Source organism: Antrostomus carolinensis, unplaced genomic scaffold, assembly GCF_000700745.2.
Source record: "Antrostomus carolinensis isolate BGI_N321 unplaced genomic scaffold, ASM70074v2 scaffold25856, whole genome shotgun sequence".
Classification (NCBI taxonomy): Eukaryota; Metazoa; Chordata; class Aves; order Caprimulgiformes; family Caprimulgidae; genus Antrostomus; species Antrostomus carolinensis.
In genome coordinates this window covers 55529-78395 of record NW_010324326.1, presented here as the reverse complement: position 1 = coordinate 78395, position 22867 = coordinate 55529, and the positions used below count along the sequence as shown (strand labels likewise).

The 22867-nt window shown below is 37.1% G+C and overlaps 1 protein-coding gene across 1 annotated transcript in view; it reads left to right on the top strand.

Annotated features, from left to right (window-relative positions):
• The window catches only part of LOC104527248 (protein adenylyltransferase SelO), a gene marked incomplete at its 5' end in the record, with an annotated part of 21986 nt that extends 604 nt beyond the window's left edge, over nucleotides 1-21382 (top strand). The window contains 18 exons of the mRNA XM_010170915.2: nucleotides 817-935; nucleotides 1179-1307; nucleotides 2057-2121; nucleotides 2224-2280; nucleotides 2378-2476; nucleotides 7105-7172; nucleotides 7884-7971; nucleotides 10164-10233; nucleotides 10879-10951; nucleotides 11690-11773; nucleotides 13920-14049; nucleotides 14712-14756; nucleotides 14844-14925; nucleotides 15009-15101; nucleotides 18032-18111; nucleotides 18973-19016; nucleotides 20862-20941; nucleotides 21260-21382. Coding sequence (XP_010169217.2) covers nucleotides 817-935; nucleotides 1179-1307; nucleotides 2057-2121; nucleotides 2224-2280; nucleotides 2378-2476; nucleotides 7105-7172; nucleotides 7884-7971; nucleotides 10164-10233; nucleotides 10879-10951; nucleotides 11690-11773; nucleotides 13920-14049; nucleotides 14712-14756; nucleotides 14844-14925; nucleotides 15009-15101; nucleotides 18032-18111; nucleotides 18973-19016; nucleotides 20862-20941; nucleotides 21260-21382 — 1529 coding nt within the window. The remainder of the gene's footprint in view (nucleotides 1-816; nucleotides 936-1178; nucleotides 1308-2056; nucleotides 2122-2223; nucleotides 2281-2377; nucleotides 2477-7104; nucleotides 7173-7883; nucleotides 7972-10163; nucleotides 10234-10878; nucleotides 10952-11689; nucleotides 11774-13919; nucleotides 14050-14711; nucleotides 14757-14843; nucleotides 14926-15008; nucleotides 15102-18031; nucleotides 18112-18972; nucleotides 19017-20861; nucleotides 20942-21259) is intronic.
• Between the last annotated feature and the right edge of the window lie 1485 nt (nucleotides 21383-22867).

The following is a 22867-nucleotide window of genomic DNA, read 5'->3' as shown; positions in this document are numbered from 1 at the left end:
AGCTGGCTACATCAGGTTTTATTAGAGGTATTGAGAAACACGGCTAACAGCAAGTCTCCCGAGACACTAACTGACTTACAATTTTTACAAAACTGTGACTATTGGGATTTTATAATTAACATGGAATCATAGGGTTGTTACAAACAAAAATGCATAAAGACATTAAACCACGCAGTATTAGTCCAGTGTTTTAAAACAGTATTTGTCCTCTGTTACCATGGATCAGGGCACAGAGTAGCTCAAGAGGAGGAATGAAGCACATCTTTTGAGTACATATGTTGTGCTACAGTGAGAAATGCATCTACTGACCCTTTAATTTACTGTTCACATTACTCAGAGAGGACTTCAAGCTGGTTTCTTAGGTTACTTGGTGATCAGCACTGTGTATGGACTGTATACCACAGTGACTTAATCTGTTGCACCACATCATTCAGCTGGGGGGGTAGCTGAACTTTTCTGTCTCATGCAAATATCTTTTAGGGTTGCATATAATTGAGTGCAATATAAAATTGCCCTGAGACTGTTCTGATCACAGTTAATTGAAACTATGCTTGAATATGTTTTAGATCTTAAAACTGGCATACTCTACCAGTTTCTTTAGCTGCAGAATTCAGTCCTTTTCAAAAATCCCAAACAATATAAAATCCTAAATTTATTTGGATTTGCTTTTCATACAGGTTTAATACACATTGTGGTAAAAAGCAGGGGTTTCATTGTTTCTGAAGTATTTTGATTGAATTTAAGAGGAAATGTATTAAGAATGGTTAATTTAAAAAACAAACAAGCAAACATTTCTTGTGTCTCTCTTGTTTATAGATCCCTTTCCAGTTGATGTCATCCAGGAAAATTATGTCCGTAATGTGCGAAACTGCATTTTTTCAGTTGTCTATCCTACACCTTTTAAATCTAGAGTTCGTCTTGTATCTGTTTCAAAGGTTGGCTATTATTTTTTTGTTTAGCTAATTAGTAGAGGTTGTTAATACATGCACTAAAGTATATTTCTATAGTCAAATGCTATTCATTGCGAAAGCATCCTATCAATATACACTTTAAAAAAATAGAACATATAAAACATGTTGTGAGATGCCTTTTCATAACAAAACCAGTCGAGAAAACACTCATTACCACTGAAAATTTGATCATATTCAAGTACCATCTGTCTTACTTTTTTTCTCCAGGCAATTCTTGAAAATATTTTGGATCTTGATATATCTGTCAAAGGGACATCTGATTTTCTTCAGTTCGTCAGTGGTGGGAAAGTGATATTTGGGTCTGTTCCATTGGCCCATAGATATGGGGGTCATCAGGTAACTGTAACAGTCATGCTTCCAGGTGGAATTATGTAGGTGAATTATACTTTGATAATACTTGTAAGTATATAAGTATATACCTATATGAATGCTGATGGACAATTTGATTGCAGGTTTGTTCTTCATAAGGGGCTGCAGATGGAAGAGAACTATAATGTTCTTTCATGGTGCCATGTCTGCTTTCTCTACTTCTGTTTATGCCAGAAGCAAATTATCTGTTTAACATCCATTAGCTGTGGAGTCTGCTTAGCACCTCTGCAGCCTGACAACCTCTGATTCATGATAGGTATTATCATCGTGATAGCTCAGAGGAGGGAAGGAGGACAGAGCCTCACTGAATTCAGCAATACCATGATTACTAAGAGTTAAGTTTCAATGAAATGAGTAAGATTATTCATGGAGGAGAATGGTAGAATTTGATTTGTAATTTCCAATTAAAAAAAATTACAAGCTGTGTCAGTTGAAAGGCTCATTATACAAAAGAGACAGAGTTGTAGCTGTATGTCATAGCTGGAAGGTAGAGAAAAAGATGAGTATTACTGGCATTATTCTTTTTCTGTGGTTTTCTGATTCATTATTGATGTGAGTGTGGAAATACAGCTTTAGGGATCAATATCCTAATGACTACCTTAGCAAATGTGTCATTATATTGTGTAGATCACAGAGAACCTACATATAATTTGTACTGTTTCAGGTATAACTGCTATAAATGATAGAAGATATAACTTGATTTTAATTTTTGTCAGTTTGGTAGCTGGGCAGGTCAGCTGGGTGATGGAAGAGCACACTTGATCGGAGTATATACTAACAGGTGTGACATTTTTTAAGTGACTGATTCAACTTTGTATTCTGTTCAGCTGATTCATTCATAGCCCAAGATGTCCTGTTAGAAATGCTAATGGTATTTTTGCAGGCAGGGTGAGAGGTGGGAACTACAGTTAAAGGGGTCAGGAAAGACCCTGTACTCCAGGTAAGTTGCAGTTAATCTATGCACCAAAACTGGGTGTTTTGTTTTTGAAATTTACTTTCATTTTGTGATCTATTCCTTATTTCTCTGTTCTCCATAGGAACGGTGATGGAAGAGCTGTGCTTCGTTCTTCTGTGCGAGAATTTTTGTGTAGTGAGGCTATGCACTATCTTGGAATTCCTACGAGCAGAGCTGCTAGGTATTCTTCTTTTCTTTTTCACAGCATCCTAATGTACAGGTAATTTTTTGACTGAGTTTCACTGAGCATCAATAAAGCAGGACAGTTAGCTTCCAAGAGGATAGATCTTTCTTTTCGTATGTAGGAAATCAGAACAAAATATATCACTCCAGTTTAGTAAATTTTTGGATAAAACTTTACAGTAATAATGAGCTCCAGCAATTAATCCATTCACTTTTGTCTTTGGTATGCTTTAAAATACCACTTTGTTTAAATATGAAATGGTGTACTGTCTGTGTCTTGCGGTGAACAGCTGTTGTTCACTTGTAAGACTGTCTTGACTGAATTACCTTAATTTGAAATCTGGTTCATTTTGTAAAGATGGTAAAAAGTGGAAGTTAGATTGAGTGATTCTATCTGACACACTCCCCTCTCCAGCTTTTATGATACTACAATCAAGAGTTTCTTCTCTTTAAAAAAAATAAACTTGTTCTCTCTCTTGTTGCTCACCAAAACACTTGCAAAACCAGCAGGACTAAATTCCTGCCCTGTGAATAATAGTAATACCTTTAGTGTTTGTGGATAATCAATGAATCCATTAATGCATTTTACACAGTTAATAAATGAGTCTCTTAATACATTAAGTTAAGCATTTGGATGAATTTTTCTGGAATTAGGAGGACAAGTAGGAAAATGTTGAAAGTGGCTGTTTCTGTATTGTCATAGTCACATAGTTGCAGTTTTTAGGATTGGTAGGAAAAATGAATAATGAAATGAAAAATGAAAAATGGTAGGTCAGATGAATAGATGTTAATATTGGGGGTAGTACTGAATGTAGGCGATTGCTCTCAATTCCTTATTTGTGCAAACACCCCTTGAGCAGAGAGAGAGGTTTAGTTAAAAAAAAATTAAAACTAATTCTGTTTGAACCAAAGAAGACTAATACATTCACTCATTTGGATGATTTTCTGTAAATTAAGTAAACTGAATTATTCAGATGGTCATGTTTAAAATGTCAAGTTCATTTTGAGTTCCAAGTGGTCTCATGTCTGTACTCTGGCATTTCAGGCTTTAAGAAAGTAAATGTTCTGCAGAAAAGGCCTGTGGCTAGGTGTCTGTATTTGCAAAGTGTCTGCAAATCTCTCTAGCATTAATTCTAACACATTTGCTTGTTGAAGTGCAGTGTTTGTAAATGACATTTTTGATGGTTTATTCACTGACTTCACCTTGAGACCCTTTGCTGTTTGCTGTTAATGCAGAACTTTAAATGTGTCTGAATACCAGCAGGAAAGCATCTGGCAAGGTTATAGCTTTTCTTTGCTGTCGTCTCAACAAATTGTTCAGTGCAAAAACAATAGGAAATTACTCCTCAACAGTGCACAAATTCTATTGAGTACACAGCGTGCTTTAGTTCTCTGCTGGCAAACTGGTTAAATGCCTGGCTCTCTTAACTGCTGTACAAGCTCTCCAGACTGTTTGCAAGACTTCATTTGGAAAAACCCCAGCTGATATCCATATTCTTCCCAATGGGAAGCTGTTGCACTGAGGCTGGTGGGGTGCACTTACAGAGGTCATGTCAAGTCTTGGCAGAAGGGTGAGGTAAAAGCTGTACAGTTTATCCCAGAACACGCAGCAGGTTAGTTTGCTCTATTAATTTTCAGTACTGTGTTCCCAGTGGGGTGCTACGCTTTATGACTGTACTGCCAGATAAAGAACACTTCCTCATATGGTACCATTTTAGTCACGTACTGGGACTACTAGTTAGCAGTGTTATGCATTAGGTCAGAAAAGTGAGCCCATATGCACCGTTTTCAGGGTGGCCCTTACTTGCATAGGGCTTGATGTTCATGCAAAACAGCGGGCAGAGCACTTGGGAGTGGAAGGTCCAGCCCTTAAGCTAGAGCCAGGGGTAGGGAGGGATGTAATCTGTCTGTCCTTCTGTGAGTGCTGTTCCATCTTCACTGGTGCAAGAGCAATTTCAGGGCACCATTTCCTGTTGGTGAGCATACATCTGGTCTCCTGTCACCTTCTCTCAAGTAATGGCACTTACCAACTACAGGGACCATTTGAAAACTGTTTTTATAATGGGAGTGTGGGTATCTTTATTTGGCTGCTCAGCTGTCTGACCAGCTCTTAAGTTTTGCAGGTCCATTAACTTGTTGTAGTAACTAACCAAATGTTGATCCCCCCATGGATTTTTTGTCAGTAATAAAAGTGCTGGTTGTCTGCGGGAGTTTTGCAGAGCCTGCTAAGAGTTACATAGTCAAAAAGAAACAACCCTCCTGGCAGAGGTCTGTTAAAACAGTAATATTTAGCAGCATTATTATTCTGATTCTGGGCCCCTAGTGCTCTGATGCACACAATATTTTGTTAGTGTCTGGGGTTCGTTCCCTGTTTTTGAAAATTTTTGTTTTTTCTTGAAGGGTTAAGATTTTCTTCTTCCATCTCATTTATGTCAGCACTTAACCCTACAGACATAAAAATCATATAAGATTGTTTCCAAAAGAGTCTTTTTTTGAAAAAAAAAAAAAAAAATAAAAAAAAAAAAAAATTCCTAATGTTGCTTGAACCAGTACAGCTCCAGTAATGGGAGCAGATTGATTTCTACTTTTGCCCTCCTTCTGGAACAATTCACTGCCTGTTCTTTGCAGTTAACAGAGAACATGCCATTTGAATAGCTACTAGATACCTTCAAAAATACTGATAATAATAATAATAATAAATAATTTGGTTTCAAAGCCAGTTACTGTTGCAAGCGTCTGCACTGTGTAAGAATTCAGATGAATCATTCCTGTTCCTGATTTTTTGTACATATTTCTCTTTATAGGCATACCCCACATTTTTGGTCCAACTAAATTCTTCCTAGAATTTTGATGCTAAAGTATGTAAAACCAGAATCTAGTGTACTCTCAAAATTTAACACTTTGGAGTTGTTTTAACTCTGTGACTGTCTTCAGTCATATTTATGAATAACAGTTGGGAGTTGTTTTGCCTTTGTGGCTGTCTGCAGTCATATTCATGCATGGAATATTAGGCTTGCCTGTTGTCCTTTTCTGTGTACCTCCAAGGAAAGTTTGGTTCAATCTTCTGTACAGTCTTCAGCTACCTCATAGAGAGCAGCTATAAGTAGCTGCATTAAATATCAAATAGCATGCCACCCAACTGTTTTGAATCATAGAATGGTTTGGGTTGGAAGGGACCTTTAAAGGTCATCTAGTCTAACCCCCCTGCAGTCAGCAGGGACATCTTCAACTAGATCAGGCTGCTCAGAGCCCCATCCAGCCTGACCTTGAATGTTTCCAGGCTTCTACCACCTCTTTGGGCAACCTGTTCCAGTGTTTCACCACCCCCATTGTGAACAATCTCTTCCTTATATCTAGTCTGAATCTGCCCTCTTTTAGTTTAAAACCATTATCCCTTGTCCTATCGCTAAAGGCCCTGATAAAAAGTTTGTCCCCATCTTTCTTATAAGCCCCCTTTAAGTACTGAAAGGCTCCAATAAGGTCCCCCTGGAGCTTTTCTTCCCCAGGCTTAACAGCCCCAGCTCTCTCAGCCTGTCCTCATAGGAGAGGTGCTCCAGCCCTTGGATCATCCTTGTGGCCTCCTCTGGACCCGCTCCAACAAGTCCATGCCTCTCCTGAATAGAAGAATGTTTTCCACTTACCAGCAAGCAAAGATAAATAATTATTATACAAAATGAGCTAAATTTTTGTGCTGCTGGACTCTTGAACAAGAAGTCTTCTGTGCCCATTGAGGAGACAACAGCTCTTTCAGAGATAGCACCGAGCATTACTTCTGCTGGATTGTCAGTGCAGTGCCAGTTGCTTTGGAGAGAAAATTTCCTACATGTTAACCATAGGGGAGGGAATATGATGCCCTTGCGTGGTTTGCGAGGATTGATTCCATTTTATTTTTCCTGATATAACAAGTGAAATTACATATGTTATTTCATAAAATGAATGTGAGTTGTGAAATATTTTAGAGCCAGCAAAGTTGTTCCAAGCCCTCACAAATCTCAGTATTTGAATAAACATGAAAATTTATAGGTTGTGCAGAATTTTAAGGCAAATGAAAGGAAGAGATTGTTTTTCAAAATCCAAGTGTAAGTAGCAGTGAAGAAGAAAGGGATAATTATAATGTATCATCAAAATTATGCCTTTTTTGTGTGTTGATGCTATTTGAAGAGTTCCTGATTGCGAAAGTTCCCAAATACATGCCCAGAGTTCCTGAGACAACAGTTTTGGCTCACGTAAAGGGCAGCCTCCATCTGATGCAACAATTCGGTTTCTAATTTCTGTCTTCTAATTTCACTGTTGTCCTCAGAGAAATTGTGACTTATTTAATGTTATCATCACACTAGTCAGCCACTGAGGTTCCAAATGAATGCAGCCCCCTCCCCAAGAGCAGTGTAAGTAATGGAAATTGGACGATATTATATAAATACAAAATGAATGCATCTTGCTAATTAATGAAGCTTGGTAAGCTTCGGCTTACTGTTTGCCTGTGTCATTTGTAAATACAAAGCTATGCCAGCAAAAAAATCTTTATTTTTATGAAAGAAATAAAGTTCTATAAAACATGGCTTGATCTTCATTGTAAATTATGTTTCCTGAGATAACTTTTTAATGTTCATTTCTTGTTTGTTACAGCTTAGTTGTAAGTGATGATGATGTGTGGAGAGACCAGTTTTACAGTGGAAATATTAAGAAAGAAAGAGGTAATGAACACATTTCAAAATAATATGTTGCAACACTGTAACTTAATTCTCCATTGCAATAATTAATTTTAATATGTCATATATGTGTAATAAAAAGTACTAAATAGGGTTATTTTTATTTATTAAGATACAAAACCTCTCCTAAGAAAATTGGTCTGAAACATATCTTATTTAAAGAAATGAAGCACTACGAACAGGTCTGCTATGATTGTGGCACATGTTGTAGGGGTACAATTTTTATTTTCACTTGCCATTACAAAAATCATATTGAAAACTAGGGAAATTTTCCACTGTTCTGAGAGCAGTACTAGGATGGTGGGACCACTACTGGGGCTGTGCTGCTGCTACATCATCTACACCTGCTCTGAAAAAGAGAAGGATAGCACAGCATGGAGAAAAAAATCTATTTATGTTGGTTCTTTCTTTGTTGCTAGCATCTCTGGAGTAATTCTGGTATTAATGCAGTACTGGAATTTTGCCTGTGTTTGCTGGTATAGCAAATTAAGCTTTATCATTAAAATGTATGTGCAGTAAAGTAATACTGTACATACTCATCTGCTATGCATTGAGCATACTTACAATATACCAGTTTAACTATGCATATATAAATTCTGTGTCTATAGAAACAACACATGACAGCTTTTACTTTGGAACTATTTTATTTTACTGATAGTCTGTTTACATTTAAACACATGTGTCTATATTTTAAAGGTGCAGTAGTGCTGCGTCTTGCCAAATCATGGTTTCGTATAGGATCCTTAGAAATCTTAGCTCATTCTGGGGAACTGGACTTACAAAGGTTTGAATTTAATCTTCATAGTAATTATATTAGTTTCCTGAACAATCAAATATATATTAGAATGCATATATACAGTTGGAATTTAGACATAAATTATTTAGAAAGGAAGACTGCATAATTTAGAAAGATAAAACTGCTATTGTTATACAAGCATACGAAAGATCTTAACTTCATAAGGGTAAAACCCCCTAGTTGTTTTTGAAGGCTTGGATCTTACAAAATGAGAAAGGTTTTATAGCTGAAATACTTCTGGTGACTAAGCACTAGGGAGGAGTTGTTTGTTTTAGAAAGATTTGTAAATTTGAAGTGTAAGTTCCTACATTTCTCATAGTTGTCTGCGAAGCTAAATTAACAGAAATATGAAATAAATCACTAGCATAAGTATGTTGTATAAAAGATGCTCTCCAGAAAGATGTAGAACCAGAGAAGTATACTAGGTAAGAAATTATTGCGAGGTTTTAAGCCTCTTAGCAATATTAATTTATGTGTCAAGCATTAGCATGACAAATTTTTAGGTCTACTGTAAATATTTAAAAGTTGGTCATTTCTCCTCAGGAGCAATGGAAATTGTTCTGAGGTGCTTAAAAACAAGCAAGAGCTCATTGCAGCAGTTGTACATCATAGTAACTGATAATTTAGTTCAATTTCCTGCCTCACTCTACACTGTCTTTCTTTTGTTTTTTTTTTTTTAAATCTCACAGCAGATTTTAGTTGTAAAACTGAAAAGACTGAATTAAGGAACTGATTTTAAGTTTTATTTTGGGGTTTTTTTTGGTTAAAGTGTTTGTGACCCACTGTATTTAAGGAGCATGTAAAGATCACTTGTACTTAAGCAGAATAGATGACTCCTTCCTCCCTGTTTTGGAGGGAGCCTCAGAAAGAGTGGCCAAGAGCAGACCAAGGCTAGTGTGACTGTCTGAGATTCCTCCTCGGAGAAGGTCCTGGAGCAACCACCTAAATTCAGAGGCAATAGGTTGGACACCCTTCTAAAGGTCAGGCTGTTAGGTACTCTGATGAAATGATCACAGTTTGAGGGCAGTTCAGTAATTTCCTCCAACAACCTGATTAGAAGGTAAAATCTAGATATTAGTGTGCGCAGCTGCATAACCCTTGCACAGGTCCAACAACCCTTGCGGAGGTCCAGCCCTTGCCCAGGCTGCCTACCCCACACGTAGATGGTGTTTACAGCTTCCTGTGCCAGTGGCCCTGGCTGGCTCTGGCCACAAGAGGGTCCTACAGGAAGCTCTTAAATGTACTAAATGCCAGCCACTCTACTTTGAAGCTTTAGATCTGCTAAGATACGCATCTGTCAAGCATTGCAATTTTTAATGCATGTATCCCAGTTTCCTGAACCTGTCTCGTAGGACTGTGCAGCACTGTTTTGGGAATGGCCAGTTACTGTGGCAAGTAACCCAACTTTCTAAGAACTCATCCATAAAATTTTCTTTGGGATAATTCTGATGTAGAATTATTTGTTGTAATCATATACATTTTTTTGGCAATGCCAACTTTTTTTTTTTTCCCCTCAAAAATTGATAGTGGCCCTCCAGGCAGATCTTATAGCAGCCTTCCAGTACCTGAAGGGGGCCTACAAGAAAGCTGGGGAGGGACTTTTCATAAGGGCAGTTAATGACAAAACAAGGGAAAATGGCTTTAAGCTGAAAGAGGGCAGGTTTAGATTAGATATTAGGAAGAAATTATTCACTGTGAGGGCGGTGAGGCACTGGAACAGGTTGCCCAAGGAAGTTGTGGATGCCCCCTCCCTGGAAGTGTTCAAGGCCAGGCTGGATGAGGCTTTGAGCAACCTGGTCTAGTGGAAGGTGTCTCTGCTCATGGCAGGGGGGTTGGAACTGGATGATCTTTAGGGTCCCTTCCAACCCAAACCATTCTATGATTCTATGATAGTACTGCCTGCAAAACTGTATCCTGGTGTGCTCTGGAAGTTTAACATGTGGGAATAATTTTAACCCTATGTGGTAGTCTCCAGTCATATTTATGACTGGAACCTTAGGTTTTATCTCTAAGCATTTGTAAGGGCTTAATCCAAGACTCATTGGAATAAATAGATTGAGTTTTTCTAATAATGGCAGCCAGCTGCAGTTCAGCATTTAGCTGTTTGAAAACAAGAATTTTGAATGATCAGTTCTAAAAGTATCAGTTTTCTTTAAAGAATTCTGCCTTCCATATTACAGAAGATTGCTAGACTTTATCATCCAGGAACATTTTCCATCAATAGCCATGAATGATTCAAATAGATATCTGGTAAGTCTTTTTTAAAAGTTATTTTTATTTTCCACAAGCTTGTGAACAAAAATTATACAAAGTTTGTCAAAGTTTCAAGTTTTAAAAGGTTTTGAAATTTGAAGTAAGCTTCCAGGTTTTATTAGTGAAATTTGTTAATTCTCCTCAGTAAAAAACTGCTTCTTGAAGTTTTTTTCCTTAAAGTCAAATGTGACCATTCTTCACCACCTTTCATTATGGAAATATTTATTGGGAGGCTTCCATTTTCTGTTGTTTTTTGTTCTCTTACTGCTGAGGTTTCAATTGAGCAGTAGTCAAGGTGTGATGAATTATGCTTTTTCTATTTCTATATATACTAAATATAGTATATATAGTACATACAAGTGTATACACTGGTGTATATATTGTGTCTTTGTTTCTTTTTTTGACTTTTTAATTTCTTTTAGGGCATCTATATATACTTATTTAACTATGGTCTTTGCTGGATAAGGTTATTGTGCAGTTGTATCATGGAGAATGGGAATTAAAAGTCCCGACAGAGAGAGATACACATTTAAAAATAGACTATATGACATATTTCTAAAGTGAACAAAATGTTTATGTTATTTATTGTATTCCATATTTTTGATTCGGAGGACTTGAAGTAAAAGATGTATTTGATTTTAGGAATTTTTCTCTACAGTCGTATCAGAGACTGCAAATCTGATTGCATTGTGGATGTCTGTGGGGTTTGCACACGGTAAGCTGCAGTAGATGGCATGGCTTTACAAGAGTGACTCTTTATAGCCATGTACTTAAAGATGGCTTTTATTTGTCACTTTGTTCTTCTGATGTCTTTGCCTGTAGCAGTATCTGTTACACACCAATATACAAGTTTTTTTCCTAACAGAGTTAGGATCACTTTCCCATCTTTCAAAGCATGTCTGTATCTGACAGAAGCAAGAATATGGGAGCAAGAATTCTCAGAATAGGTGTGATAGTCTGATGTACAAAGACCATGTATTGATGTAATATATAAGTTTAATTGCTCTGAATTTGACGCATGTACATAAAATCCTGACCTTTTATAGTGTATAGGGTAGAGTGCTGTCCAACTTTATTTCAGATGTATATTATGAAAAATAAAATAGCATTGTGTTGCTAATACAGCACCCAGTCAACTTACAAAGCAGGAGCTAATGACCAGTTTGCAGAATGCTGTTTCCATACTGTGCAGCACTGAAAGGAAAAGGAAACAGTGCCACCTAGGTACAGAAACCAGATGGACGATAATGTAGCAAACAGTTTCTCATTTTCATATTTAAAATGCATGTCGGGTCAAGAATAAGAGATGAGTTTATTTTCCACAGTCAGATTTCTGAAAGGTAACCGCTCCAGCGTTCTCTGGATTCAGTGGATCTGTGTCACAAAATTTTCTAAAGGCTACAGGGTTCAGGTGGAATTTTAACTTTTGTTTCTCCTTGTTATTTAATTGTAGGTGTGTGCAATACAGATAACTTGAGTTTATTGTCCATAACAATCGATTATGGTCCATTTGGCTTTATGGAGTCCTATGACCCAAGTGAGTGTAGCACCTGTTTTTAAATATAATTTTTTACTTAAAATAAATTCTTTATATTAATTTATGTTGTTTCTGTGTGCATGAAAACTCCTAACATTTTTAGCAGAAAAGTCTCAAGTATGTGTATTGTTTGAAGAGTTTTAGGGAAAAAAAGATATATCAGAGGCCAGTTTTATGATACACTCTATGGGCTGTATTTCAAGTGCTAAAAGTCTTGTTAATAAAATATTACTATTAAACCAATTTTCATGAGAATGTTTCCAGTTGAACTTCGTGAATTGAATAAATGCTACAACAGAAACCTAGAAAACTAAAAATTGTGTATTGTTGTAAGCAGGCAGAAGCAAAAGTGGTGTACAGTAATTCTGCATGCCTCATGCTCTAGCTTTATAGTCACAGCAGCTAATTATATTGGAAGATACAAAATCAAACCTAGCCAGTCATGGCAATCTTTCTTTGATTGTATGAACTCAGTGTGATAGTTTCACTGGGCTAGCCCTTGGCTAGCGACCAACACAGCCATTCACCCACTTCCCCCCACCCCCAGGGGATAGGGGAGAGGATTGGGGCAAGGGTGAGGAGACTCCTTAGGTTGAGATAAGAACAATTTAACAATAGAAATAAAAGAAACCCAGCTCTGTTCCAGCTAAAAACCAGGACACTCAGTCAGTCTGGGATTGATAGATATGGGTCCAGTAAGTACATAAATGCATATTATTAGATCATTGTTGGGAGGTTGCATCAGAGTATGTTTCAGAACTAGCAATGGTTATTTCACTGTCTGTTTTCGTGAGACTGCAGACTGAAATTAAGGAAATCTCATTAGAATAAATGTCATATTGTTTCTATTGTATTGAAAAAACAGGGCTCTTCTGGTTTAGATCTTTATAGGGTGAGTGGACCCCAGCCAGCAATTAAGGACGCACCAGCCATGCATTCACTCCCCCATGTTGTGGGTTGGGGGAGTGAATTCGAAGAGCAAAAATGAGAGAAAGCTCATGGGTCAAGATAAAGACAGTTGAATAAGTGTAGGGACAAAAAAGGCAAGGGGAGGACAACCAACAAGTGATGCAAAGGCAATCATTTACCACCTCCCCCAGCAGAATGATGCCCAGTCAGTCCCCAGGCAACAACCACCTTGGAAAAACTGCCCCCAGTTTTTATTGCTGAGCATGACATTATATGGTCTGGAATATCCTGTTGGTCAGTTGGAGTCAGCTGTCCCGGCTGTGTCCCCTCCCAGCCCCTTGCCCACCCCTAGCCTGACCTGCTGGGGTTGCAGAGTGAGAACAGAGAAGGCCTTGATGCTGTGCAAGCACTGCTCAACAATATCTAAAACTTTGGTGTGTTGCCAACACCAATTTAAGGCACGAGTCTAAAACACACCGCCATACAGGCTGCTCTGAAAATGAACTCGGTCCCAGCCGCAGCCAGTACACCCTAGACCAGGTGAAATGCTTTAGAGTTAATTTGAACCAGTGGCCAGATCTGACAGAGGTGTCACAGGTCTCCTCCTGAATGCTCCGTGTGTTATTAATGTCCTTGGGCAATGCTCTGGGCATTGGTCAGCTTATCTGCGTTTGATCTGAGCAAGGGGTTCGTACTGCATCCGTTCAGGGACTGGTGCTGTAGGTAATGCAGACATTTTACTTCAGGATACCTGTAAATTGCATAGCGGATATTTATTATTTCCCAAGTAATGGATTTGTATACAAGTTTACACATGTTACTTTTCAAAAAGTACTTATAAATCCTCAATCTGGTTGTATGGTCGTTTGCTTAGTCTGTGTGCCAAATAGCAGTGCTATATGTGGTAAAAACATTGAATAAGACATTGTTTTTGCTGTAAAAATGGTCTTTTTCTGTTTAATCTGAATTTATTTTGTATCTTCAAGTAGGAAAATGTCACTTGTGACATATGGGAACTTGTCTGTGAAGGATGTATTCCTTAGATTTGGAAAGAATAGATCTTGAGTTAATTCACTGTAAATAAGTATCCTTCTGATCTGATTTTAAATCTTTAGTATCTTCAAGGCTTTTATGAGTTTGCAGTGTAAGTATAATACTGAATGTACTTCAGTATTTTACCATTGATTGTTTATTGTAATTATTCTGTTGTGGAAAAGTAATGTTTTGTTCAAAACAGATTTTGTTCCAAACACATCTGATGATGAAAGAAGGTATAAAATAGGAAACCAGGCAAATGTTGGGCTGTTTAATCTGAGCAAGCTGTTACAAGCTCTGAAACCTTTACTGAATCCCAGGCAAAAGCAGCTGTAAGTAATCCTTAAAATTTCTTAATGCTTAAAAGAACTAGTGAGATGGGAGACCCTCTAATCAACATGTGCATAGAAGAGAAAGGGATTAGCTTTTAAAATCTTTTTTTCTAAGTGGAAGTTGATTCTGAACTAATTATTGGCCAGAAAAAGGTAGAGAGAGGGGAGAAAGGTTTTCACTGGTCATAAATAATAGCAAAATATGACTGGAAGGCAGTCTTAGATGTTGTGTGGTCCACTCTCTGTTCCCTAAGCTAGGACCTTTGCCTGTAGTTTTCTATAACAAGTTTGTTGAGCTTGTTCTTTAAGATGCTTGCTTATAAAGAACATACATCCTCCTGAAATAATGACATAGTATTTTAAAATCCTATTGTAAAAATTCCTAATATGCCTATTCTTTTGCGCAGTTTAAACTCATGACTCTTACTCAGTATGAAAGGGAAGGGCATTATATTTTTCTCCTTTGCAGCGGCTCTTTATGTATTTGAAGCCTGTTAAAATGTTTCCCTTCTGTCCTTTTCCCACTACAGACCCCACTTGATTCAGAATATCAATGTTTGTGAGATACCAGACAGAATTTTTCATTGTTTGGTGTACAGTAGGATTGTACCCACAGTGGTACTGTAGTTCCATAGAATTTGACTTTTCTTTTGTTTTTGTAGAGCTTCTCAGATTTTGGAAGGATATGGTGAGCGCTATTACGTTCGGTATGTAGTTCCAGCACTCAAACCTTGTAGTCACAATACTATAAATTATGTTCTGTGACAATTTCCTTACTGTGTTACTATTTTCAGTTTCACAGAACTATTCAAAATGAAATTGGGTCTTCTTGGGGAGAATGAGGATGATAACTACTTGATTGCTTTCCTCCTAAAAGTGAGTTGGATAATTTGCTGGCAAACATCTGAACTGATACCCTGTACTTTAAAAATGCTGACAGAAGTATCTTTTTTCGCTAGCTTATGGAAGATACAAAGGCTGATTTTACAATGACATTTCGACAGCTCAGTGAAATTACTGAAGACCAGTTAAAGGAGCTCCGTATTCCTGAGGTATTAACTAATACAAGTACTCAGTATTAGGAATACTCAATATAAAATGAGTAAATCTGGTTGGACATAACCCCAGTATAATAGAGGGTTTGTCAAGCCATGTTTTGCCTGTGAAACCTGTCATTGTAGCATTATTAAGGGACAGGGAGACTAATATATCTGTGTCATGCTACCATCCCCTGTTAAGCCTGTGTCTGGTAATGAACAATACATGAACAAAAAGTGCTAGTGGAAGATACATTAATGAAGAGTGCTGAAGCAACATTTTAACATTTTCAACCTCTGGTACAGGTCCAATATGAGTAGTCATAAATATTCATGCACAGGTGGGAATATTATTTTTTTCACATTTAAAATGGGTCTGCTAGGAAGAACTTTCCTTTGCCTTGACCCACCCCCCCCCCCCCCCCCCCTTTTTTTTTTTGTTTTGCCTAACAATACCTTCTGGACAGAGCTCATAAGGAAAATTTTAACCTCAGGTCAGTCAAACTGTTCCTAACATGGGTTTACCAGGTGGCCTAAACCTCTGCTCTCAGTTCCATCAAGTTGTCTCGGTGTCTAGTGACAAGTGGGATCCCATCTCATCATAAACTCCTGCTAGAATCTCAGCTCACAGTGGCCTCTGGCTTTCCTTGGGCACAAGATTTTTCCTACGGTTAGCTTGAAGCATAGGAATACAATTTTGTCAGTGTCCTCAGTCTGCTATCCCATCCTGTATTGCTGCTAACTCCGCCTACACTTACTCTTCAGGAAACAAGTATAACCATAAAAGAGATGAGAGTATTAATATAAAAGAGAGAAACTTCTTGCATGGATATAGCAATATCTTTAGAAGCAGAAATATGGCTGAAATGTTTGAACTGGAGTGAGATGCTAGGCAAGTATTAATTGCATAAAAATGCAGAGAGGAAATTCTGGAAAGAAGGCTTTTAAGTAAAAAAGGAAGCCTTTTTGCAAGAGCCAAAAGCAATTTTTTAAAAAATATTTTTTTCTTTAATACAATGCCTTTTCTGTGTGAGGAATGTTGTTCGCTTTGCCTGGGAAACTTCATTGCCTTTCCCTAACTTCTGACTTATTTCTCTTTGTCTTTGAATCTAATTTAAAATGACAGCATGTGAACTTAGGAGGTTTTTTAGGGAGCAGAATGACTGTATAAAGCATAGAACGAAAATGAGGAGTTACTGTTTCTTTTTCCAGTTGTATTCTAGATAATTAAGTGACCTTGACCAAATTATCAGTTTTCCTGTGTTTTGCTCTGTTAAGAGGTCTAGCCTGACCTTCTCTATAAGCTTGATGCAATTAATAGTTAAAAAGTTGAGATTTTCTAGTGGCAGGTGGCAAAAATACAAAGAGCTGTAGCTGTGGAGGGAGGGTAATGAGGGTGTGTTTGTAAGAGAAGGTACTTTTGTTATAGAACACGAGGGATTTTTCCAATTCTTAGTGGCCTACATGCAATAGGAAGAACTGAAGCCACTCTCACGCAATATGGAGCCACTCGCAGACTACTGCACTAGTGGCATTTCTGGCAATGCCATCTCCTGCTTCTTTGAAGGTGCAGGCCGAGGAACTAACAACTGTGGTGTAATTGTGATGCTGCTACTGCTACGCCAAGGGTCATTTGCAGCCTTCTCTTGGTAGCAGCTGACTTCCCCCCCCCCCCCCCCCCCCAGTGAAATTATTTCCCCCACAAGTTCTGAGTCCCCAAACTGACTGGTAAAGCAGGTACAATTTTATGCTGGTAAAACACTTTAATTTTTTAAAGATTTTTTTTTTATGGCACCTGCTGTTTATTCACACACTAATACTTTGTCAGCAGCAAAGTAAGCTCTCATATTGGTTTGTAGATCGCTTACCTTTTTTTCAGCTGCACACCAAAATTTACCTGAAAATGCCAGAACCCTTTGGGAACACTGCAGGTGTCCTTTAGCTAGAAACATTCTGAAATTCTTCCTAAAGCAGCCTAACCCTGCACAGCTTGGAACAAATGCTTGACTCCCACACTCACCTGTTATCTACCTGCCTGACCCTCAGCTCTTAGTCACTTCTGTAATCACATCTCATTTTTATACTCAAATGTGGTTTTCATTATATTTTTGATTCTCATTCCTTTAAAAAAACACAGATGTGATCAAAACTTTGTTTTGTTCTTGCTTTTAATTTCCCTTACTTAACTTTTGCCCATTTTTTTTCTTGTATATCTGCTGTTCACCTCCTTTTGTCTGTGTCCATTTCTTTCTAATCTGTTCTTTCTCTGAAGTTCATTTTTTGCCTGGGAGCATTGGCTACCCTCTCTCAGCAGAGCAATATGAAGCAGCTGTTAGCTCAGTGTAGTCAGCCAGTTGGTGGTTGTTGTCCAACACTGGAGGCAGTAACCCCAAGCTCTGGTTTAACTCTATTTGCCTTTTCCAAGTTCTATGTCCTCTCCCTTCTTCCTCTCCTACTGTCTCTTTTATTCTCCTTGGTTGTCTTCTATCCTTGTAGCCTTAAGTTTCCCTTTTTCTCCACACTGTCTTTCTTTATCAATATATTTTCCTTATTCCACAATTTTTTTGGGAAAAAAATATGTCTCTATAAATAGATCTGATCCACGTACAAAACTCAGAAGAGAGTAAAAACCTGTAGTTATGTAGCCTAAAAAATAAAACAGGTCAGACAATAAGCCAAGAAAAAACAGGGGTGAAATGCTGTAGGTGTTTAGGTAGAATTTGCCATAACAGAGATGGATTAATATGGACGTATTGTGATAACAAAAAGAAAGAATTTAAATACAGGGGAAAAGATATTAGTAGAATTCCTGGGGAGAAAACTCCTTGAAGGACCATCATGTGTTTCTCTCTTACATCCTTTTAATACCTGTTTGCTTACTTTGGGTTTTGCTTAACAGGAACAAAATTCTGATTAGCCACCATTAACTATTACTTTCTCTCTAGGAGTTCTGGGCTCTCCAGGATCTGGGGAAACACAAGTTATTTTCAGAATGGGTTACTATGTACCTCTTGAGATTAAATCGGTAAGTCTGATGCATTCACAAGTGTAAAAATGACACCAGATGTGTATTTGCCAGAAGAATCTGCAATGATTTTCCGTAATCTTTAGCGAGTCTGGTAAACTGGCACCAACATGGTTTGATATGCCTTTTTTTTTTTTATTTGTGGTTCTACATTGTGCTAGATTCCATAATAATTACTATTGTAGTTCTGTTTTGACACACAGGTACATAAAAATGACATGGGAGGAGAGGTCTGTATTTTTTGTCCTTCATTGAGCAACCAGCCAGATTTCTTTGGTTAATCATTTTTGTTAAAATACCAGACCTACAGATTCAGTTCAAGAATATGAAAGTCGGACTTTGCAGATACTAGGAATGGATAGTGTTTCATTACTGGTAGTACATATATTTTTTACTAGTTAATAATACTGCTTTAAGATGACAGGGATGGAAGTTGAACAGCTGTGAATACACAGACTGTGTTTAGAAACCACTGGTCTTGCATAGATAAGGACATGCATGTTGGAAATCTTTTGTCTTAAATCACTAAAGAATGTGACGTGTTTTTCTTAGTTGTATATGGTATATATGGCTGATAGTAGTGAAAAGAAGTACGTATCAGCTACCTGGAAATTTTAGTCAGTGAATACAATTCTTAGGGAAAAAAATGAACACAAGACAGAAAACCTACAGGAAAGTGTGCAGTTTTTTCCAAGTCTAATCATTCTTAGAGATTCACATCTGCTTCCACTGGACACAAAAGCAGAACACTTCATTATTTAAATGAAAGTGAAATAAAATATTTCTAAAAATAAATAAGCATAACCCTCATTAGCTAAAGCACTTTCTTTTTTCTGCTTTTGGTTTGTTTTTCATGTATAGTAACAAAGGTGATTCAGACACCAAGAGAAGAACAAGAATGACAGGTGAGTACAACAATCCAAAGGAATTCATACGCTTGAAGATGGCAACTATCTATTTACATGGGTTTCTTCAGTGTTAGTTATTTTTCCTTTTGAGGAGAACTAAAATGTACTGGTTTTCTGAAGAGGAGAAACTCTTATTACACTGCTGCAAATCTTGTAATACTTACTATACATTCACTGTGGCTATCTCTGGTTTCACTCACTCTTGTGATTAGTATCTTGTACTGCCTAACCACAGTTCCTTAGGAGCTGATCAAAAAGTTTTGACAAACCAAATCCCCATACAAGTCTATCATTGTATTTCTTTATAAAAGAAACATGTAATAATATATTGTAGACAAGATCATAAAATGCTCATAAGGGCACAAAATTTCTTCTGCTTTGTCCTTTGCTTATCTGGCTTGACTTATGCTCTCATAATTATCTTGTCACTTGTGCTGATTACAGGTATTTTTAACACCACTGTGAAACTTGTCAATTTGCAATTGTTAAGAATGTATTTCTGGGACAAGTATTCTCCTGCTAATATGAATCATGGTTTTAATGTGAATTATAATTTTTTGTATGAGTCATGTTAACTTCTCCACCTTTTAAATATTCTTTTTATATTGTTATCACACTTTACTGTTGAAAACCATTTACTGGATTAAATCAAATACTTGGCCAGAGCAAATTATTTTGCCAACTGGGAAAACACTATTGTTTTAGCAGTTAGGGCAGCGTGTTGTTACAACTATGTAGAGGTCATCAGGGTTCCCAATAACTAGTTGTATTTCATGGCTTTTCTTTAATGTATGTAAGTACATACAGCACAGCAGTGATGTGAAAAAGAAGGTCTGTATCTGGATGGATTGCATCTCAAGTCTTGGTTCTTGGGGAAGTCAGCACCTGGGCATTGTGCCAGAATGTTGTTCTGTTACCTGGGCAGCTTTTATAAAGGAGGGAGTGGCAGTGCCATCTGAGATGCTTCTGGTTTCAGCCCATGTTCTGATCTTGTAGGAGAGCTTCACTTTCTTCTGGCAGGAACATGAGTGGTCAGAGTTCAGCATTTAGAGCAGAGAGTGATTTTTTTGTCCTTTACCTTTCCACAGAACATAAAGACCCTTTGTGTAATGCTGCTGTATGTCAGATCTTGTGGCTTAAAATGGCTATCATTCAGTTTCAAACATAAATAATTTAACTGTATTGTGATACATAAAGTAATCATGCAAGTGTTGTTTCGCTAATTACATAATTTCAGTAAATTCTAGTTTGTTAGCTGCTTAAATGGTACTTGCTACAGAGAAGTCTGTTCACTGCGCTTATCTCAAAGACATCAAGTGTCTTGGTGGTCAAACTAGGATAAACAAGTTATGTTTGCAAGATGGAGATGCAAAAACAGAGTGAACTGGGAAACAGAACAAGATCAAGTTTAATCTTTTTGTCCAAAATACTGTTTCTGATTGTCCTTCTCCTGATATAAGTTACTAGTTGTAAATAAGATTATAATAAATTGATCAGAGGAATTGAGTAGAGGGAAATTTGGGATGATGATTTTGATTTTCTCTAATAGCCTCTTTCAAATATACTGTAAAAAAGGTATTTATAAGAATATTTTATATAGCTACACGGATAATTTTTTTTTTTTTGAAAGAAATATAAAATATTTTGTTTGGCACTTTGGCATTACTGATTGTGCAAGTTTAAAAAATCCTTTTAAAAATAAATAGATCAATTAATTCTTTTTCCTTTTCATGCATTTTTTTCTTGATCTGCAAATTAAACCTTCTTGAAGAGTTCAATGATGTGTTTTGCTTTTGTTGAATATGTCTAACTAAATTTAACATGATTTACTTTTGGTTTCAGCTGTTAATCCTAGATATGTACTTAGGAATTGGATGGCAGAATCAGCTGTGCAAAAGGCTAATTTGAATGATTTCTCAGAGGTAAAGTTATTTCCTGACATATTTATTAATAATTGGCATAATTGTTAATTAAATTGTTGTTGCATTTACACTTTGAACCTATATTACACTTTGACCAACATTGTACTATCTAATACCAATTACTATTAAAAATATTAACAAAACTAGTAGTATTAATTGTAAAATTAGAGACTGTATTAATAGTAGTACTAATAATAGCAAGCAACTCATGGAGTAGTTTCTGGAGCCAGAAGGGTGCATAATATGAAATGGCAGAGACTTCCCTTGTTTGCAGGAAAACATTTTTTATAAAAACTTACCCATTTTAATTGTTTCCAGGTTCATCTCCTACAGCAGACTTTACAACATCCCTTCCAGAGACAGCAGGCTGCAGAGAAAGCAGGCTACTCCCTGCGCCCCCCGGCTTGGGCCAAGGAGCTGAAAGTAAGCTGTTCATCCTGAGAGAAATTTGAACAAGCAAGAAAACGATCAAGGTCAAAGCTCAGGCCTTCCAATAGGTTAATGGATCAAGCCACAGGAGCTTCTCTCCCTTAGGCTTTGCGGACTGGAATCTGCTACTCTGCTAGGCAAAGCGAGGCCTTGTCCAGCTTTATAAAGTCTAAAGAAAAAAATGGACCACTATTTTATGGTTGCATCAGCAAATTATATTGGTGTTTATTACTCTGCCTTTCATGTTCACCTGTGCATTGATTTGAGTCCTAGTATTTAAGTACTGCTGAACTGTCACACTTAACCTCTCCAAATTCATGGCTGATCAGATGGGCCTCAACAAGTTTTAATAGCTCGTCAATTTAAAATTCATCTAAGCTAGTTTTAATCATACAGTAGTTTGATGAATGTTCTCCTTCCTGTTACACACTGTTCAAATAGAATTGTATTCTGAAGACATAAATGTTCTTAAGACTTTTGCAGAATTTGAACAGAGGATCATCTTACTCTTAGACCTCGCCACCTTTTCTCTTTGACGTTGTTTTGTCCCATTAAACTGCCAACAAAGATTTAAAGGAAATTCAGTTAAATAGGGAGCAAAGACATCTGTCTTGGGAGTGACTTGCCCAAAAATAAATTTTGATGTCTTTGCTGGAGTTCAGGTGCCTATCAAGCCTGGCCCACTGCTCTTTTAAAGTGTATCCTTTGACAGCAGTAGAAAGATTGTTGGTGCATATAATATATACACAGTGGATATAATACCTCAGGAAATTTTCACTGGTTGGACATGGAAAAGGACTTTCTTGGAAGTATCTCACTATGTATGTGGTCAGGTCAATTTACCTTTTGTATCCAGCCACCTGATGCTGTAAGGGACTAACAAAAATCTTGCAGGGAAAGTATTTAAAATTCAGCTGAAGCTGTTACATAGAAGTCCTTTGAGTAACAGAGAGAGACTAGTCTCCGAGTTCCAGATCCTATTATTTATCCTTGTTTGATACTCCAATTCCACATCACAAAACCTAGTGCATAATTAAGCCAAAATTAATATATAAGCAATCAGGTGCAATGTTATGCTAGAAAATTTACAGCAAAAATCACTTATTTGGGGGGCTTTGTTACCTCTTGCCATTACCTCATCTCTTCTCAAATCCAAAATGGATTGGTTTAGAATATCCAGATTTCTTGAGTGACACTTGATTCTGAAATAGAGGCTATTAAGTGGTATAATTAGCATTTCAGAAATCTATTTCTAGAAATATAATTAGTGGGGGGAAAATATATATTATTAGAAATCTTTCAGTGACTAAAAAAATATTTGAATGCCTTTACTTCTTAACTATAATCATTCAGGATATATATATATCTCCTGATAGACAATTATTCAGGATGGTTTCCTCTCAGATATACAGCTGTTCAAATAGGAATACAGTTTTTCAAATGTAAGTGGTAGTATCATAATGTGAGGCACAATATAGATACTTAAATTTTCTGAAA